The sequence below is a fragment of the Pavona decussata genome, unplaced genomic scaffold (genome assembly GCF_977016875.1).
Source record: "Pavona decussata unplaced genomic scaffold, jaPavDecu1.1 SCAFFOLD_61, whole genome shotgun sequence".
NCBI lineage: Eukaryota > Metazoa > Cnidaria > Anthozoa > Scleractinia > Agariciidae > Pavona > Pavona decussata.
Window position 1 is genome coordinate 2410672 of NW_028145482.1, and position 23337 is coordinate 2434008.

General features: G+C 40.3%; 2 protein-coding genes and 1 pseudogene across 3 annotated transcripts; 2 read left to right on the plus strand and 1 right to left on the minus strand.

Moving 5' to 3' along the window:
* Nucleotides 1-3496: 3496 nt before the first annotated feature.
* Nucleotides 3497-13141, minus strand: LOC146479063 (transmembrane protein 198-like). Its single transcript, XM_085111329.1, has 8 exons — nucleotides 12895-13141; nucleotides 9937-10064; nucleotides 9409-9493; nucleotides 8361-8509; nucleotides 7294-7405; nucleotides 5944-6075; nucleotides 5598-5665; nucleotides 3497-4889 (listed from the first exon to the last, which is right to left on the minus strand). The coding sequence occupies exons 1-8, from the start codon at nucleotides 13016-13018 to the stop codon at nucleotides 4863-4865; spliced, it is 825 nt and encodes a 274-aa protein (XP_084967455.1). The 5' UTR covers nucleotides 13019-13141; the 3' UTR covers nucleotides 3497-4862.
* LOC146479064 (uncharacterized) lies at nucleotides 13133-14274 on the plus strand. Its single transcript, XM_085111094.1, has 2 exons — nucleotides 13133-13767; nucleotides 14126-14274. Exons 1-2 carry the CDS (start codon nucleotides 13218-13220, stop codon nucleotides 14272-14274), a joined length of 699 nt encoding a protein of 232 aa, XP_084967220.1. The 5' UTR covers nucleotides 13133-13217.
* On the plus strand, nucleotides 14120-23211 carry LOC146479065 (uncharacterized; annotated as a pseudogene). Its single transcript, XR_014865017.1, has 7 exons — nucleotides 14120-14343; nucleotides 15144-16214; nucleotides 16588-16755; nucleotides 19724-20047; nucleotides 20987-21273; nucleotides 21922-22206; nucleotides 22676-23211. The product of XR_014865017.1 is annotated as an uncharacterized LOC146479065 (transcript).
* The last annotated feature ends 126 nt before the right edge of the window (nucleotides 23212-23337 follow it).

Here is a 23337-nt window from a genome sequence, read left to right on the forward strand (position 1 = left end):
TTTAGCTGAACCTATTAATCTATTTTCAAAGATTTACAGTTTTTATCACAGCATCTGGAGAGTATATAACTTTAATACGCTTGTAAACAGTCGGAAACGCTTCACTGTCGTTTTGACAAGACCGGCAATTTCTGCAAAGAAATACCATTCGTCTTCCTAGTTTGATCTGGGTTTTTAAAACTCGTCAAACGCCTTCAGTATATTGAGTATTGGACACAGTCAACGTACAAGCGAAATAGCTGTTTTACGAAAATCGAGCGGGGCCAGAGTACTCGGAGTATGTTTGGGGTCACGCCAACCACAACAGCTTTTGAGATAGTATACGTAACAAATTTCTTGCATTTTACAAAAAGGCGATCTGTGCATTTTTCTCTCCATCGTTGGTGGGTTGTACAAGTGGTAGAAAGTATTTAATTTCCACTGATTACCGCTCGTCTGGTAGCTCCCCATTCACGCGTGACATTGTTTACATTTCACTTGCTGTTTTCATCGTGACAGCTAGCATGACAATAATTCTTATCCGATTCTGAGATAGTTTTTGCACCCTGGGCGTATATTAAAAGCTTAATATATTAATTCTCCTCTGATCACAATTGTCGAACATTTCCCTCTTTAACCTTGGTCTTGAAAGAGAGATTCATCCATGGTCATAAAGCGCTCATCGTCGCGTCAGCTTCGAAATAAATAATTTAATCCATCCGGCGTGGCTGCCTTTTCGTTGATTGAATGATGCGAGTACAGTGTAATCGATCCAGTGACTATGTTGATCCTATTTTAAATTCCCCGATAAAGCATCATTGTTAAACAATAATGTATTCCTTCATTCGTCTGTCAAGTGTCTTCAAATTAATGGCCATCCGATGTTGAAAAGCCAAAGGATAAGACGAAGAACTTCGCATCGGCCTCTCTACACATCTGCTGCGCACGCAGCTTGAATTGATGAAGTAACAGATTCAGGCCGGGCGGGACTTTCAAACTCAAACTAAATATGATACCTACAAGGCCCCGGCAGGTTGTTCAAAAGCCGATTAACGCTAATCCATGATTAACAGTTAACCGAGGTTTTCATCTCACTCATTTAAAATGTTTTTAAAAGCTGATTTTAAGCTAATGGTATTAAAAGAAAAGTCTAATTCAAAACTATGGGGCATAAATCTCCTGGACGAATCCCTGCGAATCCTCACGGATTCGTAATCTACTCGAACTAATTAGTTCATGTTAACCGACGATTAGCTTAATCGGGGTTTGAACAACTGGGCCCTGGGGGGTATATCTCATACCTGCCAACTCTCCCGGTTTTCCCGGGAGTCTCCAAGTTTTTCATGAAATCTCCCGGTTAGCACACCAAATCTCCCGGGAAATACTAGCCTCCCACGCAGTCGTTTGTAGGGGACTCGAGGAGGTAATACGATTCCCCTAAAAACGACTGGGTGGGAGGCTAGGGAAATACCTACCGCGGTCTTTTTATTAATATTGGTTATTTCTCGTCGGCTCTTCGCCCCCTCCCCCCCCCCCCCCCCCCACTGAAGCTCTTGTAGGCTTGATGACACGGTTCTGCTGGGACGCGGAACAAAGAGAACAGATTTCTAGACGTCTCCAGATTTTTGTACTCCGGGGGTTGACAGGTATGATATCTTCAAGAAGAAACAAAACAAAAAGACCAGGTAGGGGAGGGGAAGGGCCGGGGAAAAGGGAAGAAAAGAAGCACTTTTCTGAGGGTTTTTCGTTCCCGTTAGCTCGTTTTTCCACCTCCTCCCCCTCCCCAAAAAGCCAAATCTTTAGGCTAGAATCAAGTAGGAGGCACTAGCACTTCAGGGGGGGAGGGGGAGGGGGGTAAGGAATGGGAAAAGAGGATTTGTCTTATAGTGACACTGAAAAATGTGGAGGATTTCAGAAGTGCGACCTTCACTTGTGGGTTAAATTCCACAGAGCATGAAGTTTGAAATCATTCTGTTACATATACCTTTTCAGGAGCCCTTTTACAGTCGAATTTCCCTTAAGCAGACACCCTTGGGTCCAGAAAAAGTGTACGCTTAAGAGAGTTGTCCGCTTATGGGAGGTTAAAAATGTAGTGTTTGTATGTAGCTGAAAGTTTGATCAAGGGTCCGCTTACAAGAGGTGCCCACCTACGGGAGGTGTCTGTTAGCGGAGGTTTGACTGTATTATCTTTTGAATAAACAGGGGAAGAGTGGAAGACCAACAGGCAACACTTGTATTTAATCTCCATCGCTGATAGTTTCAGTTATTTAAAGCCTGAGTATTACCGGTAGGTATAAATGACAATCAAGAGAGCCAATGCTGCTATTTTTTCTTATACCAATTTGAAATCAGCCACATAATAATTCCATGTCACTTAAACTGAGAAGTACACCAATATTATTGTGTTGAGTAGGAATTGCGCTAGAGGGATCCTGGATTTTTTTACCGCAGAAATCCTGCGGTAATAAAATTCCAGTACCTCAGAGTCTCTCCTGGCGACCAACTGCTGGCCAAAGAGCCTGAGGACTCTGGGTACGAGATTGCATTTCCACGCTGCCAAAATGTGAAAAATGCACAAAACCCAACAAAAATGCTTGCTATGTGGACCAGGGCTTCAGAGAAAGGGGACCATGGCACCTAAAATACATAAATATCCATATTTAGAATTTGAAATAAAATGATTAAAATCTTTGTACCCATTTTCAGTCAAAAGGCCCCCAAACCATACCCTCTTGGGGCAGCACATATACCTATATGGCTTATATCAGGGAGCACTCTCTGTGATGCTGTGATCAGCAAAGAACTCATAATCTATAATGATTAGCACCATTTTCACACCAATGTTACTGCTATGGACTTTCACCTGTATTTTTGCTCCGCAGAGGAGTTTTCATTAGGAAGTGACAGAACATGCAAAGGAACAAGTTTTTGTTGTTTGCAAATGAATGACCACACCCACATTAGTGCCTTTTCTACGGCAAGCTACTGCATGGAAAGCTATCCCCCAGAGGCCAAAAGAAGCACTTCAAAGACAATTATTTGAAGACAAAGCGTTCGGCATCAACCCAAACACCTGTGAACAGACCACCTTTGGACAGGTCATGTGGCGCATAATTTTGTCTTCACAAGGGCCTAAGACATGCAAGACATACAGGAAGGTAGCAGCAAAGCAAAGAAGATTGGCCAGGAAAGCTAAGTTTGAGCCAGCAATGCCCCACATCCCCCTTATCCCTTGTCCCAACTGACACTGAAACTTCTTTAAAGGATCGGTCTTTCCAGCCATCTGCACACCAATAGACAACCCAAAGATGACTAAAGTGGTCTTTGTTGACTCGGCAGATGAACAAACATACATTAAATGTCACAGATGAGATTTTCAAAAATAAATAAACACACGTTTACCCTAAGTTAACTCCTTTTTGTGAGCACTTCATACTTCTTAGTCTCTATACAAATTGCGGGATAGGAGGATCTAACAACAGGGGGAGCTGTGAAACAATAAAACAAACAACAACTGTACATCACATCAACTACAGTTTATTTGAGCTTGGCTGGAGACAGTCAAGCTCTGGTGAATCTGATCACCATGTCAGAGTTCCATCCAGCGATTACATAAGAGATGACAATAAATTGCCTCATGTGTGGGCTACTTAAGTTTAAACCTACTTTATATAGCCCACCTATCGTTGAAACTATCCCATCTACAAAGTAATATATGTTTGCAGATACAAATTTGCTTCATCATTTAATGCAGCACTTTAATTTGTTTTAATTATTTTTTAAGGTTTCATGTATATGGATGTAATAAAAAACTTCTTCACTTCATTCACAGACAGAAATAAGCAGTGCCGATCTATGCTGTTAATTTAAAGCAGTCTTACCAAATCAAAGCTTGTCACTGTTTCCATTTTCCAACGAATCATGGACAAAAACGACAACTATTAAAATGATATACTGTGAAAGACCAGTTTCTCGCCACATAGACATCACACAGAATTGGGGCATTGTGAGTTTTTTTTAATGGTCAGTATTCTGCCATAAGAAATAGTCTTCAACTCTGAAAGCAAGAAGAAAAAACTACAACCATATTTTCCTTCTAAGCATCCCATACAAATTTTTTTTTTTATCTATCAAAAAGTACTTAGTAATATAGGTTCTGTCTTTATTTAAAGGTAGATGTTATCACACAACTGAAGTTGCTCCCCCCCCCCCCCCCCATCTCCAAAAACAAAAGAAATAAGCTTTACCAGCGTTGCACGTTTTTGAAGTAATATTTTAGTGAAGATAACTCTTACTAATTTCTCTTGACAACTAAAGCCAAATTTCAGAGGTAGTTCAGAGACTCGATCCCAAAAGATATTCAGTCAAAATTACTTGTTGTGTGCCCCCTGACTGAGAAATATGAGTGCAACAATACAATTTACAAGTAAAAATACTTAACTCTAGATAAACATCCTTAATTTTATTATATTTCAAAAGCTAAAAATACTCTTCACAACATTATACTGTTTTAGCTATTGTCAATATTGTGGTGTGTTTTCATCAAAATCTGGTATGCCTTGTGAGAATATAAAGCACGCAAATGCAGACACCGCTTTATAAACATACTTTATAACATATAAACAGCACCACAGGAAAGTACTAATTAATGCACTTATATTAATGGTGGTAGACTTAATGTTTACAAATTTAAGTGTGCCTCGACAATCATGCATGTCTGAAAAAGTATTACTATTAATATTAGTGATAATTATAATGCATTTATATAGCTGCACTATTTTCCAATAATTGTTCAATAACTCTGAAAGGTGTTACTATTATTACAAACTTATTGACTACTGACAGCGATCAGGACGTCTATTTTTTTAATTAACCAACATCAACTAATCATAGTCTGACAAAATGGGTCGCTGAAATAAAAAGAAATTACAAAAACATTGTCACAATAATACTTGCAACACTGAAATGACTGAATCTCAGGTGAGACTTGAGGTGCATGTGTAAAAAAAGCACTGTGGACTGTTAGGATTAGCTATTTTGAGCTGCTGATGCCTACATGAAAGGTGTTAGTCATCATGGTCTGAATTGCTAGCTCATATAATATTAATCGTTTGTCAGTCGGCCGAAAAACGCCCAACAGTTGGCCGACAGACCCCCAACAGTCGGCTGACTATTGGTTGTTTGTCGGCCAACAGGCTTTTTGGGGAGTCAATCTTCAAAATTACCCACAAATGTGTCACATAGGTATGGATTGCAACATTTCGCCCACTGTACTGCTGGTCTTCGTTCGGTGCTGGTTTTGACTATCTGCTTACAGTTTTTATCTGGGGGGTTAACTGTATTCAAGACACCCTTGGAAGGCAAACGAGGTCCAGTTAGAGATCACAACAATCCCTTACACCTTCCAAAACTTAAGTGGGAGCACTAAACAACAAACCCCCACCCCACCCCCCAATAAAAAAAAAACGCTCTCCAAAAATATTACCCCTGAAAAAACTCTTTGCAGTTAATGTAATATAAGCTAGGGTTTGTGGGGAATAAGCTTATCTAACTGACGCGATTTTTTGCCTTATTTTCTCAAAATCTATATCATTTTGTCACACTAGAATAATTTTTACCTGGTCTGAAAAGTCGTGCAAGGGAGTTTCCGTAATAGGAACATGTGATCTCCTTCCCCTTCCATAAGCTGCAAAGAAAAGTGTTTTAAAATATGAATCAAATGAAGTGTATTACATACTGAATATACACCAAAGGCAAAAATGGGTCTATACACTTGGCGAATGCACACTTGTACATATGGTAGTTGTAAGACTTTAAGAGCAAATTTAAGGGCTGGGAGCATAAAGAGCCTAAGATGAATTTAATTTAAGACCAGTCTGGCAGTCTGTCTGCCTGTCTCCCTATCTGTCTGTCTGGCTAGCTGTCTTACTGTCTATGTGGCTTTCTCTATATGTCTATCATCACCTTCTCTGTGATCACTGCCCTTTCCAGTCTTACAAAACTGCACCACCATGCCAGCAACAAACATGACTGGAATGAGAGATAAAACCACCCATGTGTACCAACAATGAGGCATAAGGGACTTGTCGTAGTGACCTAAAAAATGAAGAAATGCTACTTCAAAACATGAGCATCAAGTAGAGTTTATTCTACATGTATATCTTGAACATTGATCAAATAACTAAAAGACTGTCAAATTTAAATGTTCTTAAATCATAGCCAGTCAAACGTCTTATTGATGCTGACAGTTTTGATGACTGTCAACCATCTTTATCAAAACTTGAAAAACATGAAAAGTGTCAGAAGCCTTAAATAGGCTTCTGAAAGTGTTAATTATTGCGATAAAGGCACAAAGTCACTCTGTAGACACCCCCTCCCCCCTGGTTTGGGGGTGGAGATCACTTGTGTCCATAAGGGAGAAAGCTGATAGGCTCCCTCGTCCCTGTTCATAGTAGGAGTGAAACTGTCAGCATCAATAGGACGTTAAGACTGGCTATGATTTAAGAACATTTAAATTTGACTGTTTATCTTCACTATTCTTATGAATTTCTTCAAGAATTGACTAAAAGACCGTTGAAACACACAAATTTCTCAAGCTCATTAATAATTTATGAAGGGAAGATAAAGGAAATCACGACTGCAAAGGAAGTTTGGAAAAGTGATCTTAAATTTAATCATCATCAAATTTGGTGAACTTTTGCTTGCTTTGAATTTCTCCAAGAATTATTGTGGGTTTGAGAAGCAATATCAAACACTCAAAAGAGTTTTTCATCCTATTTCACTTTTCTGTGTCTTGCAATATTTTGATAAATGACATAAAAATGCTACCAACAATGACTTTCGGTATATGATCGTGGTTATCAATTAGAGAATTACAATGAAAAGGGGATAGGCGCCAACTACTTTTTCCACCTGTCACATCCTTACTGTCATTATTTTCACTACAGGGGCCCATTTCTCGAAAGTCCCAGTAATTTACCGGGCCCGATAAGTGATTTTGGTAATAAATTTTTCTTAGCAGAAGTCAATTTTTGTTAGCTTTTGAATACTAAATTTTAAAATCCTATAATTGTATGAAAACATTGGCCAAGTACCATGTCTGTAATCACTGTGTAATCGGCGAAAAAACAATTTTAAAATATACTTATCGGCCACCCGGTAAGTTACCGGGACTTTCAAGAAATGAGCCCCTGACCCTATAGATGAACACCTGCTTGAGTTGAATTTTATTACATAAAAAGAACTCAGACAACTGAGGTACCTCTCCAAGGACATCAAAATTAATATTACTCAGACAGTAAAACATCATCATACCCTTTAGGATGTTCAAAGAGTAGTAAATGGCTTTACAGTTCTCCACATAGTAATCAACACCATACACAAACCAGAAAGCTCCCTGGAATGATGTAGAGATAACAATGACGACCTGTAAGGGATTATGGAAAAGACATTAAATCCCATGTTAGGCATGGAAAATGGTTTTTCAGAAAATACATGTAATGCAAAATTTTATTCAAATTTCAGTGACAGTTGTTTTTAGTTTCAATTTTCCTCCCAAATAATCAATAATGCCATGTTAGCTGAGCCTTCATTCCTCTTGCAAGGCTAAGAAAGCCTCGGGCTAACAGACATGCACAACATTAACAATAATTATATTATTAATATTATATTATTATTAGTTATTAATACATTATATTATAATAACACGTCCATTAACATCTCGAAACTGTTTCAAGAAACCTCCAACTTCCATACAACATGCGATCATCCACCTCTGGAAAATTTTATGTCTAAAACACTAAACAAGAAATACAGAAATTTTGTTTTTCCCAATTTGGCATAAGAATGTTGAATGAGATACTGTGCTGTACTATAAGAGACAAGCCTAAGAAAGTATTTAAAGGAGAAGTTTGCAGGCTAATCTCTTTGATATTTTGCCAAATGAAAATGACCATATCAAAATGCCTATAATAACACAGAAATAGGTCTTGACTAGCTAATGCGTTACAACTTGTTAATTTTTTAACTTTTTTTTCTTTTCCTCGTGATTTCTAGCCTCCCTAGCAAATGCTCTTTTGGCTCGTCACGCTGTTCTCAAAATTGGTCAAAAATATTTTAAAGGACTAAGAGGGAAAATTCAAAACATCAGCTATTGTTTTATAGCTATTGTCCAACTAGTCTCAGCTCAGGTTATTTATTGTAACTAGTTAGCTGATAGCTTGCAAGAGCAGATGCCTTTTCTGGCAGGGAAACAATAGCCGGAAAAGGTGTTTGCTCTCGCAGGCTGGCTTAAGCTGATTGACTGTTATAAAGACTTGTAACAGTACTCTACATTTACGTTACCACATGTTTGCTTCTTAGTTGTTTTTAATGTATGATACCTTCTGAATACACAGAATAAGAATTCCTCCAGCAATGGCAAAGGCACAAAGAATAACTAAAGGCAGCCAGTTGTTTTCAGCCAAGTATTCTGAATGCTTGTGGAAGAGAGGAAGAAATGCCAAGCCAACAAACCATCCCAGGGTTGCTCCTAGCCAAGTTCAACATTAAGAAACAAAACATAGTACAACTGTAACTGTGAAATCTCTTGGCTGGGGTGGATGTAGGATTTACATGTATAGGGAGGGGTTCAAATAAATGACCACCAAATGCTGAGTATCTAGGGGGGTCTGGGGCCATGCTCCCATCGAAAATTTTGAAATTTTAGCTTGGAAATACATTTTCCAGCATTCTGGGGAGCATTAACCAAAGGGTTTTCATTACTGAAATTTTAGTGAACTTTTGCTTCAAAAGGAAAATAAAAAAATATTGATAAAAAGATAAAAAGTTGTTGAGGAGCATTCCAGTATAAACAAATCTATGCATGCCGTGGGAGTTCAACTACTATTCTACTTGGGAATTGATCTGCAAATCGCTTAACCACAGCACCAGAATCTACAGACTTGTTATAATGGATATTCATTAGTACCAAGCCAGATAGCCTTTTGGTTGTCATGGAGGTCCTTAGATATCCTTTGAGACATTTGAGGTTATGGTGCCGAACAGTGACAAACAACAGTAATGTGAATAAACTTGAATAACAAGGAATGTTTCCAACCAGTAAAATGAATGACAGATCTTCAGTTGTGGTTTTATCCAATGACCAGTCGGGATTTAAAGCCCAGAGGGTTGTTTAATTACAAGACAATAATTTCTGCATCATGCTTCAATATAGTTCCAAACACAAATGAGGCAGCCTCTTACACGCACATGGGATCATATTTGCCCAACCTCTAATCCCTCTCTGGCTCACACTGTAGCTTAACACTGAGAAGTGACTTCAGGGAGTTCCCCCTTGTTGCAGAAAATCTGCACCTAGTTATACATCATTTCTTTAAGACTCATCTAGATTACTAGCAATGTGTCTGGAGACATCTTTAGAACACTTACCAAGCAAGAAAAGTCCAACATAAAACAAACACAGTGTTAGCAGGCCAACAAGAAAGCCAACACCTACAGAGATACCGAGAAATACCTGGAACAGGAAATTAAAACAGTCAGAATAACATTTTGTGATCACAGATATGCATGCTAAAGAATAAAGGTACCCATTTTGGCATTTTGACAAATGAGTGGAAGTCAAGTTAATTGGATTTTGTCAGTGACCGCTCCACAAAGTGACAAATTGCTCATCTGTCAGTTAATCCACAATATTGACTACAAAAAGTGATTTATGATTTTCAAATTCTCAACTTTCAGGTCAAATTAGACAAGACTGACCATGAAGATACAAGTAGGTTGTTGAGAGTATATAGATAATCAAATGGTTAATTCAACACTGCATGAAAAAACTTGACAACTCTCAAGAAACATTGGACAATAATTACCACCTAACCAAGTGAGAATTCATGTCCAACAATTCACTTTCCTACAACCTGGCTAGCTCTTACTAACATTTAAAATTGTATCTAATGGTACCTGATCCTTGTACTCAAGAACAATCCCAGAGAGCTGATCAGTTAGATAAGCATAACATAAGACGTAAGTGATGCAAAATCCCATCAAGAAACCAACAAGGAACAGTATAAATTTGAAGAGACGGTATCCTGAAACCAAATCATCAAATATTTACATTCATAGTTAGGAACACAGCCAGATCTAATGCAATACAATCTGGGAAAACAGCATTTTACTCTTCTTTGGCTAAGGGTCCGATAATATGTAGAGAATGGTTAAATTAAGCAACAATCTTTCCTGGGATTAACTTACTAAAATACAGGATAATTATTGTAGGGGAAAAGGATACCTCTGTTTGCATGCCCTTACCCCCTCTTCAGAGAAACTGAGAAGAGTCACTATATTAACCCAAGTGTTCATGCACGCTTAAAGGAGAAGTATCATGGGGTTTTTGATATCTTTTGTTTAAAATGATGAAATAAGACTTTCAATCAGCTGCCAAATAATTCTAGAATGACAAGAGGATAGAAATCAACTCACTTCTTGAAAGGAACAACTCGTGATCTGTTCTAGCGCAATTTTGGAAACAAAAATGCGAGAACTTGAAAAATATTAGCCTAACATTTTTCAAGTTTCAATCCATACCGGCCTACTCTGTCTCTGGCCAGAGGCACTAATCGACAGTTTTACTGCACTGGGGTGATGATTTATAACAAACTTGACAATTATTTTGTTGTTTCTGCTAACAGACAAACATTTTTGGGTTTTTAAAAGACAGCAAATTTGCATGATACTTCCCCTTTAAAATTACCAGGGTGCATTCCAGGTACACCAAGAGTTTCGAACTTCCATGCCAAGCAACTGCTAATTCAAGTACCTACACATGTATAATGCCAGGAAAATGTTATGCAGACCACCTACACACACTAATTCCTGCACAGGGAGGGAAATCCTGGATAATTTTGGACAAAAGCAGTTCATTTTCAAAAATGTAGCTAATTTTTTGTCACGCCATTAAGCCTACACTAATGCAATGCTAAAATCTCAAGGTGGCAATAATGCTTTAAAGCCCCTTGCAACATCAAATCAATTCCAGAAGTACATGCAGCCATGAGGCATTTGCTTGCAAGTGTACTGGTCATCAATGTGAAGCCTTTGGGTGATTCTCTCTTTTTTTTTTTTTACCTAATTTGACTTCTGAGAGAAGGTGTGAAATAATTAGACACCGCTGGAGATGCTGTCATTTAGTATTAAATATCATGTTGATTTCAAAAGTTCTACCCCACCTTAATGTCTTCATTGTTGGGTGGAGCAGTTGCTGGTTATATTAGCTAGGGCTTGAACTCCAACAACCAGGACATCTAGAATTTCATTTCAGAAGCTATATTTTGTTCTACATACCACTATAAATACTTAGGCATGGGTCGCACTTGGCAACATTTGGTGTGAGTTTGGTCACTTTGCTGTAAAAATCTGTCATCGGGGCACATTGCCTAATGCGACCCTAACTTTTCAGGTTCGCAAAAACTTTGAAAATCGGCCAAAACAGCAAAGACGCTGTAGTGCTTGGGTGGGGCAGGCAGATTTCAGAAAACTCGGGCTTGACAATAGCCATCACAGCAGTAACTGTCATTGCTTGTCCAGCCGCGTAGCTAAGGTTTCGATAGGGGTGTTCGTGGGCGTTGAGCCCCAAATCTTGCTGAGCGCTGGAGGCGCTCTTACTAGGGGGGTCCGGAGACATGCTCCCCCGTAAATGTTTGAAAATCTAGGTTCCCAGAAACCTCATTTCCTGCATTTTGAAACCCACAACTTTGTTTTACAGCAGCTCTTTAAGCTATATACATCATTTCGACACCATAATTGTTTCAACTTAAGAAAGTTCAATGTACATTACGATCAATGTACATTACGCGCCCTGTCAAGTTTTGATAGCTATTTGATCTGCTGATAGTCATACACCAAGCTGGTAAACTGCATCATTCTCGGGCCTTCGAACAAATTGGCTATCTCGTCAAGATTGGCAGGCATATCATATTAATATGCATTAGAGCCCGGGCGGACAGCCTTCTCTCTCCCATGGTACACCTTGTGTAGTTGTTCAACCTCCTCATTGTGCTCATGGAACATTCACATTCACAAGTGGTGAAGGGTGGCAGCAATTTTCAGGAGCATGCACAGATTGGGGAAGCGAAGAACGGGTTTATATCTCTATTTTTCTTTGGTTGATGTATTTCGACCACAGTTTTTCTTCCGCCATTATTGATCTCCAAAGGGGGTTCGTTCGAACCCCTCGAACCCCCCCTCCTACGCGCCTGTTGTCAAAGAATAATGAAAAATTATTACAACCTGTCGCAGTTCCCCATTTTTTTTGGTGATAGCGCGGAATATTCCAAATATTTATATATATCCTGACAGCCAAATTTTCAGTCCTGGAGAGGCAACAACTGAGACCCAGGTGAGTCCTTCGCAGAATTACTCTGCATCGCCGTCTCCAGATCACGCTGAACTCACCGGACCAGGCTCATCTGTCTTCTATTGAGGAAAGACGGGTACACGCTAGATGGACGAACGATGACCAGAAAACGTTAATAAGATTATGGGCCGAGAATTTTGACCGCCTTAAAACTAGCAAGGATGCCTGAAAAGCGTGGGACGACATCGCGAAAACAATGAATGAGATTCGTATCTGGTCCACTCCAGTTGTGCAAAGTGTAATCACAGACATTTTTCTTCCACTCAGAGCGACCCTAATAGTTTGACGCAAGTTTTTGCTTCCCAGTTGCGGTTTCGCATTTCTGTCATTTTTTCACTCGGCAAAGACTTCCTGACTAATTTCCGAGTGCGTCCCAAACCAGTCGTTCATTCAGGCAAAGAATTGTAAACATCCCAGAACGGGCAGAAATTACCCGCATTAGTGGTTTAATATGCAGCAAGTGCCAATAGAATTTGAGTCGCAAAATTGCAATTATTTCGTCTTACCATAAAAGCACACAACACCTCCAATCAGAATGCAGATGGCGGCGAGCACACACTCCTGAGCATTATAAAAATTATGCAGCTTGCAATCTTCAGTATCCGGAACCAGGCTTGGTATGTAAGACATTTCTAGTCCCTACAATAGAATAGGGAGCCTCCTAGGTGCCTCTTAAAGAGAAGTTTCGCTGAAAACAACAGGGAAAGAAGCAAAACTACTTGTCACAGCTTCAGCCGCATCCAAGCTGAAACATACGTTGAATCTCACGATACATTGGAGACTGGGTTCTAGTTCCCGAAAACCCGGAAGTACCGGAAGAGTAAGGAACATGGCCCAAAGTAAAGTTGCACTTTCCATATGCAGGATCAGAAAGCAATTACCTGGAGATCAGGGTAGAGTAACCATCGGTGGTGGATGTATCGTTAGCCTGAGATTGAGTAGCGAATCGAAAACAAGTATTTTGTTAATCACGACAACGCAAGTCATAACCAAGAACGACTTGCTCTCAGCAGGTGCTAGTACTGCTAGTACCTCAATAGTAATCGAATTTTTAGACAGAGGAAATGGAAAGTTGGTGACCTTTAATCTGGATTTCAAGCACGCCACTGATATTCCCGATCCTCTACCTGGAAGGTCTCTTGAAGGCACTGGAGGAGCAGTAAAAGAAGTATCATTTATAATTATCCCGGAGCAGAAATTCGATGACAGAAATCCGTTCAAGAAGGCGGTTTCCTTGGTTCTTGGTTCCCCGTTTCAGAAGCGCTCTTTACCCTGTAGTTACCCAAGCGATGAAAATTTACAAACGAATATTTTAAGTAAACGGGTTCTGTGTCATGTGATATGCGATGGGAGAAACAATGGCCTCTACACCCAGGGGGGTACTCCAAAAAAAATTGGGTAGGGGTGTGCGGCCCGCTTCCCAAAACCCTTACCCTATTTATGACTAAATCTGCGATTTTTCCTACCCTATTTATGACTAAAATCTGCGATTTTCCCTACCCTATTTATGACCTGAAGTAGCTTCTTCTAAAAAAAATCAAACCCAGGACCAGAGTGCAAAACTCTATACCCTATTTATTACCAAAATGGCTAAAAGCGATACCCTATTTATGACCAAAACAGCCGAAAAACCATACCCTTTGGCGCCGCACATACCTAAATAGCCCATATAAGGGAGTACCCCCCCCCCCCCGGGCCTCTACAGCACTGAGCCCTACTACCTTGAATTTCGGACAGATAACAGCGAGTTTGTCCTGGGGTCGCCCTTGGATCACAACGGGAAAGATGATGTCAAACAACTGAAAGATTTCCACCAAGAAGAGAAGCCAAAGGGAGCTCTACTCTTAAATAACGAGGGAATGTTTGTAGGAATGCGGGCAATGTAGCAGCATCGGAAGAACGGAAACTGTTCCCCATGTTCCTGCCAACCTTGGATAGAGACATCTCCACTCACAGTAAGTATTCATGATAAAAAGCTTCATTTGCCTCTTAATTACTATTATTATTATTATAATTATTTTCATTTATTTATTTATTTATTCATTTTTTACCAGTGAGACGAGTTTCATATAAAGCAAATTAAAAAGCACAATATCAGCTGACCACTGCACCCCACTTCTGAGGTTGAGGTGGGAGTTGGAGGCAAGCGAGGAAAGGATTTTCCATCTTGCATTTTACAACAACTGTCCAAATTCCCGCACGCTGATTGGCTCATAGCTATTGTCTATAAAAGTACAGACAATAAAAATGACGTCAGATGTAACGCGCGCGCTTTCTCAACAAAAAAAATAGTCAATTCCGCTCATACTTTTTCCATGTTATTGTAAAAAACAAATCAACGGCAGTTTTCTATGGTCTATACTCTTATAGACCATAAAATGACGCCATAAAATGTCCAAAACTGGCAGTGAAACCACTCACCTGCGGCTCGTGGTTCTACTTGAGTTTTGAACATTTTTGGACGTCATTTTATGGTCTATAAGAGTATAGACCATAGAAAACTGCCGTTGATTTGTTAAACATAAATATAGCTGTAACAGCATGTTATGGGTGGAAAGGGGTGGGGTGGCTTTGGCACCTGGGTTGCAGTGGAGGAGGGGAGTATATGGCAGATGGAAACCACAGACTGAATTCTCACTACCCAGGTCATAACCTACCGCTGCCCTCCCCTTTTCCCCACCATGCTTCTCTAATTTCTGGCAGCCCTGAATATTTTATTGTTGGGCCACATCTGATTTTTTTGTAAATATTTCAGGCAAAGATGACTGGAACAGTCAACCCAGCGACTGTGTAATGGCCACTAATGTGATCACATTTGCACCTGAGACTTCCTTGAGAGTTGCTGGTGGCTTTGATCAAGCAATAGGAAATGCAGCTAAAGGAGAAGAATTAAGGGACAAAAGAAGTTCTTCAACCAATAACCAACATCTGACACCCCAAGGTGAAATTGCAGAAAATAACTGCAGCACCTCAGTGCTACAAGGAAGTGGGAACACTGTTACAAATCCATTGCAGTTGGATCACAGTTCCAGTCAGCCAGCGCCTGATCAATTATGTCCGGGAGGGAGCACATTGCCACCCCAACCCTCACACCTGCTACCCGTATTAGCCAACAGCAGTTTGAAAGGGCCATCTCCTGAGAACAGCGGTTTGAATAAGCCAGCCCATGATGATTTATCTCCAGAGAAAAACCTGGCACTGCAACCACATGACCTCCAGATGGCAGCCCACACAGAGAACAATAACTTGGTTGAGCCAGCTCCTGATGATTTATCTCTAGAGGAGAACTCTCTGCCACCACCAGACCCCCAACTGGCAGCCCGTGCAAGGAACAATAGCTTGGTTCAGGCAGCTTTTGATGAGCCAGCTCCTGATGATTTATTTCTAGAGGAGAACCTACTGCCATCACAAGACCTACAGTGGGCAGTCCTTCAAGGGAACAACAGCTTTATTGAACCAACTCCTGGTGAAGTATCTCAAGGAGAGAACCCACTGCCACCACAAGACCAACAGCTGGCAGCCCTTGCAGGGAACAACAATTTCAATGAGCCAGCTGCTCCCAATGAAATACATCCAGCTGAAAATCTTGCTCCACCTGAAGTGGAGCTGGAAGCAGTGATTGCTGAGCAAGGTTCCAGGATTATCAGCAGCCTAGGACAGGTGGATGGCGAGCATCTTGATGAACAGCCTGATTCACTGTCAGTTGTATCAGGGCTCAATGAAGATGTCCATCAGCCACGAAATGGAGATCAGCCAGACATCAGACCAAATCTGTTGACCCAAAATTCCTGTTGTGAACAGCCCAGTGAATTCAGAGATGAAGAACGTAAGTTATGACAGACTTGTTTACCAGTGTATTACTGCAGCAATGCTGGGTATCATTCCCCATAAAGCACTGCAGTAATTCAATTTATATAAGCAGGCATTCCACTAGAAATGGGTTGATCATCCTAAAGAAACATAATTTTTTTATATTGCACATGCATAGGGATCCCACCAGAAGGTGGTAGCAGGAAGAGTGAAATGCAGCAGTCATGTTAGGTGTGTTTCAGTTGGTTACACAGGCTAAACTTTAGCGATCCAACATTATATAAGACAAGGGCTAATTTATCCACGTTTTATTTGATCTAGTTTAAAAGGACATTATTTAAAAATTTGGATGCTGACTGATTTAGTGTTATGTGTTTGTGACAATGCAGATGCCCCTAATTATGGTGTTAAGGAAACAGCAAGTCCCAAACGTACCACACCACCATCGACAGCACAGACTGAAGATCTCAGTGTGTTGCAGAAGGGTTTGCCCACTGCAGGGACCGGCACATCTAGTATTTCCAGTTTGCCAGCTAAAATTGAGCATTTTAAGCCAGGTACTAATTTACAATTGAATAACACTATTGTAAAGGTGAAGTTCCAGTTGAACCTTAGCTCCCTTGTAGCAGTAAGCTACATTTTACATGCCATAGAGAATCATTACACCCTGCTGGATTGATAAGACGTCCATTGGAGGGTTTGCCCAAGCATTTTTGGGGGTTTCCCAAATGTGTCCAAATTTGTGAGAGGCATCCATCTAAAAGAGCTGTTCATCGAATATAGGTGTCAATCTAAAGCTCCATTCACACCAACTAAACATGTTTAATTAAACCAGGTTTAACAAAATGAAAATTGGTAACAGAAAGGCGAACCATCGGCTTTGACATAAGATTCAAGTAAACTTTAACTTACGCTTTCATTTGTGCTAAATCTGTAGTCAAAGGAAACAATTTTAAACTGTGTTTAATTAAACAGCTTTTAAACGTGTTTAAGCCTTGGTGTGAATGCGGCATAAGAGAGGTTTACATGTAGGAGATAGGAGAGTTGTCGACCTAAAAGAGGTGTTCTTCTGAAATGCTCATCTTTGAGGTGTCCATCCAAGAGAAATGTCCGTCTAAAAGGTGTTCTTCTAAGAGAGATAACTATCTAAGGAGGGTGTCAATTCAAGAGATGTGTGCAACTTAGACTGGTATCCATTTAAGAGAGGTGTCTATGAAAGAGATGTGTCCATCCAGTCTATCTGAAAGATGTGTCCATCAAAGAGGTGTCAATAGAGACATCTCCATCCAACAGAGGTGTCCATCTGATAGGTGTGTCCATCAAAGAGGTGCCTATAGAGAGGTGCTCATCTAACAGAGGTAGAGGTGTTCATCTAACAGAGGTGTCCACCTGATGTCTGTCCAAGAGAGGTGTCTATCCAACAGACGTTTCAATCAAAGAGGTGCCTATAGAGAGGTGTTCATCTAACAGAGGTATCCATCTGATGATGTGTCCATCAAAGAGGTGTATATGAAAGAGAGGTGTCAATCCAACAGAGGTTTCCACCAAAGAGGTGTCCATCCAACAGAGATGTCCATCTGACAGATGTGTCCATTAAAGAGGTGTCTATGTAAGAGAGGTGTCCATCCAACAAAGGTTTCCACCAAAGAGGTGCCTATAGAGAGGTGTTCATCTAACAGAGGTAGTCATCTGATAGAGATGTACATCAAAGAGGTGTCTATCTAAGGGAGGTGTCTATCCAACAGAGGTTTCCATCGAAGAGGTGCCTATACAGAGGTGTCCATCCAACAGAGGTTTCCATCAAAGGGGTGCCTATAGAGAGGTGTCCATCTAACAGAGTTTTCCATCTGATAGATGTGTCCATTAAAGAGGTGTCTGTCTAAGAGAGGTTTCCACCAAAGAGGTGTCTATAGAGAGGTTTCCATCAAAGAGGTTCCTATAGAGAGGTGTCCATCTAACAGAGGTGTCCATGTAATAGATGTTTCCACCAAAGAGGTGTCCATCCAACAGAGGTTTCAATCAAAGAGGTATCTATAGAGAGGTGTCCATCCAACAGAGATGTCCATCGATAGATATGTCCATCAAAGAGGTGTCTATCTAAGGGAAGTGTCCACCCAACAGAGGTTTCCATCAGAGGTGTCTATACAGAGGTGTCCATCCAATAGAGGTAGTCATCTGATAGATATGTCCATCAAAGAGGTGTTTATCTAAGAGAGGTGTCCATCCAACAGAGGTTTCCATCAGAGGTGTCTATAGAGAGGTGTTCATCCAACAGAGGTGTCCATCTGACAATTGTGCCCATCAAAGAGATGTCTATCTAAGAGAGGTGTCCATTCAACCTAGGTGTCCATCAAAGAGGTGTCTATAGAGAGGTGTTCATCCAGCAGAGGTGTCCACCTGATAGATGTGTCCATCATTCCAACCACTTTTCCACCAGGCCCTTCAATTAAGATATGTTTCCTTCCTTAATATGTCTATCCAATAAATGTTGTCTAAGATAGAGGTCCATATCAGACAGGAATCAAGGCTGTTGCCTAACAAAAATTTCAAGGAGCCCATAAGGCCAAATGCCGTGAAGTTAGGAGCCCAACATGTGAAGTATTTGGTTCTGTTGCGAAAAGTGTAGGCGCCCAGAGCATTTTCTTGGCTACCGGGCTTCTGTTGGGCAGCAGCCTTGTGAATTCTTCCGGGGGGGGGGGTACTCCCCTATATAAGGTATATAGGTATGTGCCGCCCCAAAGGGTATGGTTTTTGAGCCGTTTTGGTCTGAAAACGGGTATAGATTTTGACAAATCGGGTCGGGTTTTTGGGGCCGGGAACATTTACGAAAGCTTACAAACATACTTTTCTTCTCAGTACGTAACTGGAACGACTAACTGATAGCGAGAAAAAGAAATAGATAAACTATGTCATTCCAGCTTACTTTTACTCCTTGCGTCAACTTCCGTCTGAAAACGGAAACGGTCTGAAAACGGGTATGAATTTTAGAGGTCAGGTCTGAAAACGAGTGTTGAAAATGGCATGTTTAGGTCTGAAATAGGGTTGGGATTTGAAGACCCGGGCGGCACACCCTCACCAAGAATTCCGAGGCGTACCCCCCCCCCCCCCGGGAATCCTTCTGTCTTGAAATCTCACTAGGTTTATTTAGAAAACACAACAAAAGCTTACAAAGTCCTCCATTTCACTGTGGTTCTCCTGTAATACGCCACTGCACATGTACCGAGTGTTACTAGACAACAATGAAATGTAATAATACTGCTAAATATCATAACGCCTTCTAACAAAGGTGCCACCGTTTATAAATATAGGGGTGCTTGTTTGAAAGGTTCTTGTCTGAAGGAGTGCCCGATCACGTAAGAGGAAAGTCCATCTATTTTGTAGGTGTACTTTTTAAGAGAAGTGTCTGTCAAGGAAATCTGACCATTTCAACAATGAGGTTATAACAAATGCTTTTTGTTTCAAGTGTACATTTAGAGTCATTGTAATGTAATGAAGATTTTCAACGAATCAGTGTTATTTACACAGATTCTCTGGTCAAAGATAAAATCGTCAGTAAAGTTCAAATCATGGATGTGCTTTCTCTCCACCTGGACAGATCAGTATATCCAGGAAGGAGAGACGTTCCGCTGATCCAGCGATGGGAACATCTTGCCGACGTGTTAGAGGTGCCAGATGAGATAAAAAGGCAATGTGAAAACTTCACTGGAAAGCGGAGTCCAAGTGAATGCATGTTTGAACATCTATGCCTTACCAACGACTCCCTCTCTATCGAAGTTCTGAAAGATCAACTTAGGGAAATAAAAAGAAAGGACGTTGCGGACGAGTTGAACAACAACAGCAGTCTTTCTGGTAAATTTTACTGTTAACCTTAGCTGTGTAATGCCTAAGCATAATAAGTAGTTTTAAGAAAAATCAACAATTATTTTACAGCGGTTACCAATAACACGCGACCTACGGCATTCAAAAGAGTCGGATAAAGTTGCGTTTTGGTGGACGTCAATCAAAGAAAAGCCGTTGAAATTATTTTGAATTCTGGCAAGATTCCAAGGTAACCCTGCAAGAAACTAATAATTTTACCTCGCTAAGAGAAGGCAAACTTTATTTAAATTGATTCTCCAGCCAGATCAAGCGCAAATAAAAGGTATTTTTTTGGATAACCTGTCTTGGAAATCAACCTTCATAAAGTTTACCATCCGTCAGCGGATAAAACTGTCAATTTCTTCGTTCTGTTGCCTTGAAATGTTCTCAGAATTTAAAACAATTTCAACGGCTTTTCTTTGATTAACGTCCGCCAAAACGCAACTTTATCGGAGTCTTTTGAAGGCGATAGGTCGCGTGTTATAACCGCTGTAATTTTTCTGTTACCCATCTGATACGCTTCTTGGCGGTATATGGCGTTTATATGGTTATGGGTAAATTCGTGTTTGTCTGTTTATAAAAATAATAGTTTCATTATAGAAGTTATTATACAGCTTTCAGGTCTTTACAGATTTTTCTTTCACACGCCTCTACAAAAGAGCAGGATTCAGTAACGTGTTTAAATAAGGATTAATGATGATTATAACTATTCATTCGTTAATTTATTTATTTATCCATTCAGTGAGGGACGCAATTCGCTGATACGACGAGACTCCTTAACCCTGCTAGGCCTAGCACCAAACCCCACCCCCTCCCCCTGCTCTAATCCCTCCTGCCCAACCGGTGATCGTACACCTACCAGAGAATACGCCCCCTACTCTTTCTAACGGTGAGTGATACTCGCCCTCTTGTTATTTTATTCTGCAGCAGATGAGGCAACAGTAACGGATCTTTGTTACGACCATCCCGAAACTTTAACTGCCGTATGTCTAAAGCTGGACGACATGCGCGGACCAATCTACTGGAAACAGTTAGGAATGAAGTTAGGGATCTCTGAAGGAACGCTAAGGAAATTTAGAGATCCTTCAGGCTACAGTCCGTCTAAAGCAATTTTGCGAAGATGCAGACGTTGCGCCCAAATCTTCCTATAACGACAATAGCGGCTGCTGCAGAAAAAGAGTTACCAGCTGCAGCCAAAGTACTGAATGAACTCCCAGGTATGGAACATTCATTTCTACATTCGTTACTGGCTTCGGTAAATAACATCTTTTTTCTCAAAATTCCTCTCATATGTTGCTTAGAATTTTAGAATTGTGGTGAATATCCGTTTGTTCTTGTTGTCTTTCCAATCATTGCCTATGGTGGCCAGTTAGAATATAACTGAAAAAAATTAAATTTGGCACCACCTCGGGGTTTAAACCCTGTCGTTTCCCCTTGATAGGTTTATGTCCCCAGTGATCTGCCCTCTCGCATTAAGCATGCGATTCACTCCTAGAGATGGCGTTTTGCTTTCATTTTGCTGTGGACATAATGATTCCTTTATAAGTATAGAGAGTTTTTTTTTTTACTTGAGTGTCGAAAATAATTCGTGATTGCTTTGGTTTTGCTTTGCTATGCTCTGTGATTGGTTAACAGCATTCGCCGCTTTCTCAACCAACGAGAAGCAAAATCAAAATCAATTGTGCCTTGTTGGCACGCGTTCTCTCACACCTGGCGCCGATTGCAGGTGTTGGCTTCGAATTCTGATTGGTTCGTTGCGGTGTTTCCGTCTGTAGTGATTCAGGTGATTGACCAGAGTAATTGCGTATTTGGTTTTGTTTTTAGACACTAACTGAAACCCGCTCTTTACCAATTATTTTCAACAGCCGGAAGTACCATTAAAACTCTGCTCAATGATTTGGATGTTTTGGATAAAGTAACCGCCCTGTTAGACCTGCAGGAAAGTGCGTGGATACATTTTGGAGCGAAGTTCAAAATCGATGAAAAAGTGCTTGAGAGCTTGAAGCCAGAGCCCATCCAGAGCCCAACGAAAGTGCTGATGGAATGCCTTGTACAAAATGATCCACATCTCACCATGGCAACGTTCCTGGAATCTCTGAAATGGATCAAACGCTATGATGTTATTGAGGAACTGACGAGCTTCTTTTATCGTAAGATTTCACTTTTGTAACTGGTGTACAATGTTACTGGTTAATATCGAAAGTTTCGTTTGTTTTTTGCAGGGTAGGTCAATGTGTCTATTTTGAAGAGTTACCGACAGACGTATCTTGGCCACTCTTTCAAGGCTGGGCGACCTAGGTTACGTTCTTTGTCAGAACTGTATTTCCAAAAGAAGCGCTACCTTAAATTCCAAACAATTTAATTCCAACCGAAATGCCCCGATTTTTTATTTGCACAATTGTATGGGCCCATGGACAGTTGCCGCTTATCATCCTCGGCTACAAACGCCTTACAAAGACCTACAAACATCGTTTTTGAATGGATCCCGGGAATGGATCATGTCGTGCATGTAGACACGGGGTAGAGCGATAGTGTGGGTTCGGCCATTGCAGTCAAGAAGAACAGAAACAAACTCAACAGTTCCATCAGTTACTTGAATTTTTTTTTTTTTTTTTTCAGGAGAAGACATCGATGCGATCGTCCGTGGTTGAATCACAGAACGTAAATGGATTTCAAATTTGTTCGCTAGAGAACGCGAGAGAATGCTGTTTGCTGCATTGGTATACAGAATTCGTACAAACACGTCCAAGAACAATTTTTTAATTCTTCATGCATCCCTCAGGACAGCCCAGAAAGTGAAATAGTATTTTGAACGTTGTAGGAGATAATAATGTATTTTAAATGAGAAAAAGATACAGTTAGTTTTAATAGAAACGATATATGCTTAACCTCAGTCAACTTCCTGTGGGAGTAGCTCAGAATTTTGGATGAGAGCATAAAGCATCTTAAGATAAGTGTGAGTTTCTGAAATCATTCTTTGCATTCCGAACGATTCAGTTCTCGAGTGAAATCTTGGATCACGCACCAAAAGGTGTATTACTTAGGATAGGAAACACAAAGAGAGCCCAAGAAGATCCTTCGGAAGACAGGAGACAGCTAATTTACAAATAGTAGTCTAAGAAATATTTAGTCTTTTTCAAAGAAAAGTACATTCAGATATTGCTGTATTTTTATTTTTGTATGGTTGTGCATTGTGTTTTATTTTTTATCTATTTATTTAATGATTATTCCTTGAATATCCAATTGTCCATCCATCGTTTTTCATAATAGAGAGTTTAAGA